At 37.5% G+C, this 5,354-nt stretch overlaps 1 protein-coding gene across 1 annotated transcript; it reads left to right on the top strand.

Moving 5' to 3' along the window:
• The first annotated feature begins 2,999 nt into the window (after nt 1-2,999).
• On the top strand, nt 3,000-5,033 carry LOC133327497 (signal recognition particle subunit SRP68). Its single transcript, XM_061536013.1, has 3 exons — nt 3,000-3,093; nt 3,267-3,616; nt 3,675-5,033. Exons 1-3 carry the CDS (start codon nt 3,000-3,002, stop codon nt 5,031-5,033), a joined length of 1,803 nt encoding a protein of 600 aa, XP_061391997.1.
• The last annotated feature ends 321 nt before the right edge of the window (nt 5,034-5,354 follow it).

Here is a 5,354-nt window from a genome sequence, read left to right as displayed (position 1 = left end):
ATGTTTTCAAGTTACAGTTCGAGACAGTGGCTTCTAGAAATTCGTGGAACGACAGCGACAAAGCGGTTGCACTACTTCTGGCATTGAAGGGCAGTGCTGCTGATGTTATGCAGAGTATTTCTGTCGCTTCTAGAAATTTTGCTGCTCTGGAACGTAAGTACGGTGGCGAACGTAAACAAAACATCTACCTTATGGAATTAAGGGGAAGAGTACAGAGGGCAAACGAGACGTTACAAGACTTTGCAGCTGAGGTGGAACGTTTGGTGCTAATGACGTATCCAGGAGAGAATCACCCATTGTTGGACCGTATGAAAATCGAAACCTTTGTGAATGGCATACGTGATTAAATGTGCAACATATGCGTCACCAAAAGCGTCATTTGCCGAAACCGTGTTTAGAGAAAAACGCGTTTAAAGTTTGAGAAGCCCTTCAGCCGTCACTTGATGCTGACCCAATAAATCAGCAATATCTTCAAGAGTTCTTGAGATTTTCACTTGAAATTTTGTAGAGACATTCTTTAATCAGTGTAGATTCGAATTATATCAACAAAAATTTTGACCCCGAGAATGGGGGGTCCCCTTAAGTTAATTAAGATGAATTCCGTTAATTTAAGAATTCGAATTGTAACGTAAATTTCTACTACGCAGTTTACTCGAATAACTTCACAACAACAACTACTGTATAGATTTTTCTACCTCCTTCCATTTCCTCTTTCATTGTCTATTTTGTTATTGACGTAGAATTCTTGTTAAACGTCATCATTGATGATCGCTTAATTCCTCTTTCTTTGTTACTCCCTCGCTCAGTGTAAGTTTGTATATGTTTGTTGCATTGGTAGATTGTTCGTAATCTAGGTGTTACCAGATCGTCTAAAAATTTCTGTAGCGACAGGCAAGGCTCATATAAATAGGGGAAATGGCAAGGCAGTTAGTCAGTTGTGAATCAGATCGCGAATTGAAACCGTCAAGTAACGTAAAGCTGTAAAGTAAAGTGCAAAGTAAAGTTGTGTCAATAAAATCATTGTAGTACTCGTAATCAGAAAGAACCCGCGTTTTATTTAGTACGAACTGTACTGGGAAATAAAACAACGTCTACACGGGATTAAGTAAAATCCAAGAACGTAACAATATTGTGGCTTGCAAGATGTGTGACTGTATTGGTCAGTTCCTGTACAGCAAGAATCTACTATATTTTACTATTTTCTTAGATAACATAAAGGAAATTTCGTTATCGTAATAAAAAAATAGTAGATTCTTGCTGTACGGGAACATACCATATGTGTAATGTTTTAAAAAATACAAACAAATTTATTCAAAAATCCATTTGTTTCATCATGGTATAATAAGTCTGCTTTTCCACAGGCAGATTTTTATTTGGCAAATTTTTTGTTTTCTCTTTTGAAATTTTCGCTTGCTTTTCCATTAGCAAATTTTTCTTTGCCAAATTTGCGAATCAAAATACAAAAGAAAGAAAATAAAAGTTAAATTTCACTTGCACAAATTAAAGCAACAGGTTTGTAAACAAAAGCCGGCTGTGTGTCAGTAAAGCGAATAGGTTCAAAAGGAAATGTCAACAAAATTGTTTTCAACGAACAGAGCAAAGCAGAATTTTGCGTGTACGGCAAATTCTGAACAGGAAAATTTTTGTTTTTCTTCCTCGCACCTCTCTCGCCTGCAAACTCAGTATTTGCCAAATAAAAATTTGCCTGTGGAAAAGCAGACTAATAGAAGGTAACAGCAAGTGTTGTTGTACAAAAAACGATACAACAACCACATGGAAATTTGTTGTTGTAAGTTCTACTAGTGTCAACCCATTTGACAGAAAAATGTAAACAAACAAACAAATTATCATCAAATTATTTTTATTTTGAAAATGAAATATTTTCGAATCCTTAAAACAAATATTGAAAAACATAAATGAAAATCTATCAAATTTATATTTCTATCGCTTCCACATTTTTCCTATAATTGAGCCATTGCCATATATATGTGTAACACATATGAAAATGCTGGGAATAGCGAGCTATTCTTTGAAGAAAGATTTGCTTCCTCAAACTTTCCCAGCAGGCAGATTGAGTAAATTGAATACGGGAGCACATTTAATAAAGAACAATTTCAAATTGTATGCGTTCCCAATTTTCCTGTTGGGTGATTTTTAAAAACATAATTTGTCAAATTCATACTGACACTAGTATTACGTTGGAATCAAATCAGCTGGGATTTGCTGTTACCTTTTATAGTTGTACCATGTTGTTTCATATTGGTTATTTTCCAGAATTGCAAGAACTATTGCAGTAAAAATTTGTATACAATTGTTGACAATGAAGATACAAAGAAAATTTAGCATATTATTGCACGGGTTTACATTCTTTAGACCGCTTTCCCAAAGGCAGATTTTTATTTGGCAAATTTTTTGTTTGCTTTTCCACTAGCAAATTTTTCTTATTAAATTTCACTTGCACAAATTAAAATAACAGATTTGTAAAAAGAGCAAAGCATAATTTGCGTGTACTGCAAATTCTGAATAGGCAATGTTTTGTTTACACATATATTTGTGTACACACACATACACAAAATATGTATTTTGATTTGATGGAACAAGCCACCTTGAGAAAAATTGTAATCAGTTGGTAGCTGTGCCCTACCTTGTAATAATTATACCATGTTACAAATGTTCTAAAATTCAATTTAAAGAAATCGATTTTCGAATATATTTTGTTATATTTTGTATATGACTTTGGCATAACAAGCCATAGTATGAAAAAATTGTAATTTATAGGTTGCTATGGCCTACCTTGGGACTCACATTTATTACATATTCTGTCAATGCGGGAAGCGTATATGCGTACCCCTAATACTTGTGTTTGACAAATGATGCTGCCAAGTTTTGCAGTAATCGTGGTTGTGGTGACGTTTTGACAGTTCGCAAAGTGCATTCATATCAATTGGGTTCGACGTTCATAATATTCCCGTCGTCAAAGGATTTTTAGGAAAAAAACAATGGTTGAAGAGAAGAATCCAACTGAGAATGTCGAAGAGGAGCAGACAACAGGGCCTCTGCCTGCCGAACCAGCAAAAGTTTTCACAGTAGAAAGTAATCTTTAAAACACACTGTACAAGAACATGGCACAGTTGGGGGATACAACTAATTGGAATTCACTGCATATAACCTTAAAACAAAAAGCTTTCACTTTTATATCCATTCATGTTATGTTGTTTACAAGCGTTTGAGAAGTTACTTTATTAGATTGTTTTACTTCTTTTCAGTCTTGCACATGATCAAGGAGGCCCAGCAGCAACATGGTCTCCGTCATGGCGACTACCAACGTTATCGTGGTTATTGCACTAGACGCATTCGACGTCTACGAAAAGCCCTCAAATTCCCCCAAGGTGACAAGAGACATTTTAAGCGTCGTGATGTTACTTTAGCTCAACTAACGGGGAAGCGTGCTGACGAACGCTTTATCCATATACCATTGATAAGCGCAGAGCGTGCCTGGGCATATGCCATGCAATTAAAGCAGGAATCGAATACGGAACCACGAAAACGTTTCCACTTGATTAGCAAATTGAGGAAGGCTTGCGTATATGCTCTGCAACTGCAAGACTTGTGCAATGTATGTATGGGGCCATGAAATTATTATTGTTACAGTGCTAATATTTGTTGTATTTTAGTCGGACGCGTTTGATGCTCGGACAAAACTGGAATGCGAGGCTTACGTTGCCTGGATGCACGGCAGCCTACATTTCGAATTACAGCTGTGGAAGACTGCCGGCGAACACTTGAAACGTGCCCAGGTGGTCTATGAGAACTTGGCTAAAGCCTTGCCGGAAGATGAACAGGAGTTGTACAGGGCTAAGGTTAATGAATTTACCCCTAACTTGCGCTACTGTGCCTACAATATTAGCGGTGGTCGTGCTGCAGGTGCCAATATGGACGATTTGCTGGAATTCCGAGCACAAGGATTACTTGAGAACTTGGACGATTTGGTGAATAAAACCAAGACGGAGAGTAGCGAAGGTTTGCAAACTATCGAATGGCGTGGCCGAAAGGTTACAGTCCGTCCTGAAAAGGTCCGACTATTCCTGCTCAGCGCACAAGAGCTCGACAAGAGCCTGGAGAAGGCTTCTAAAATTGATTCGAAGATTGAATTAATCGAACGTACATTGATGGATTGCAAAGATGCCATACAGGCTGTTAAGGAGGAAATAAAACAGGATCCAAAATTGAGATCGTTGACAACGGGTCAGACAGTCTCGGGAATTCAATATCTCTTGGCGTACCTTTCGTACATTCGCCATAGTCGCACTTTGCAACGGAATTTGTGTTTGGTGGAACAAGCCAAGTCGAACTTCGACGATCCGAATCAGAAGTCACAAATAGGAGGTGGCGATGGTAAACGGGTGAGACCCCAAGATTTGACACGTTTGTACGAAATTATTCTTCAAAATGTAACAGAAATGCAACAAATTCCCGGAATGGAGGATGATCAAACCTATCAGTCGGAAATCGAAAACCTTGCACTTACATTTAAGGCATTCCGCTGTTATTATATAGCGCTCACCCTGGTCGATATGAAGAAATGGAAAGAAGCCGTGGCACTCTATGAACGTTCTTCGAAATACGCTGGCGAAGCCTTGAAGACTACAACAACTGATACATTTAATCTAAACGATGAGCTAAAGAAACTCATATCTACAATTGATAGCTGCAAGTTTTCGGCTCATGCTTACAGTGTTCTTGAGGACGACAACACTGACGACCCTATCTTCACTTCAAAATCGCAAAAGTCTTCGAAGCCTTTGTTCGAGCGCCTTTCTCAATACAAGGAAGATCAATCGTTGCACACTAAGAACCCCAATGTTTTCAAGATGGTTCCCGAAATGGAAGCTATACCCTGCAAGCCACTATTTTTCGATTTAGCATTGAATTATGTCGAGTTTCCATCATTGGAAGATAAGTTACAATCACCTGGGAAAAAGGGTATTTCCGGTTTTGTTAAAGGTTTTCTGGGATGGGGAGGCAACAAGTAATCGCCCTATATTAATTACGTCTGCAACAATTTTATTCCATAATGTCGCATATAAGGTGAAGCTAAATAACAAATAACCACGTCAAATAGTGGTATTGGTATAATTTATATCTTAGCAATTTATTTGTTATTGTGTTTTTTTTTTTATTGAAAAAATAAAGATCCTTTCGGTACTTTTCTTAAAATTGCTCTTGAAGTTTATGAGGTTTTATTTTTATTTAGATTAAAAACAGAATTCGGTACGCTGCACTGTGGGTGAAATTGACACTTGAAAATTTGCAAATATGTTGCTCATGGGTACGGGAACAATCGGATGGAATAA

The sequence above is a fragment of the Musca vetustissima genome, unplaced genomic scaffold, assembly GCF_032173495.1.
Source record: "Musca vetustissima isolate MV318-11 ecotype Yass unplaced genomic scaffold, APGP_CSIRO_Mvet_v1 utg7742, whole genome shotgun sequence".
Lineage (NCBI taxonomy): Eukaryota > Metazoa > Arthropoda > Insecta > Diptera > Muscidae > Musca > Musca vetustissima.
This window is presented reverse-complemented; position numbering and strand designations above follow the sequence as displayed.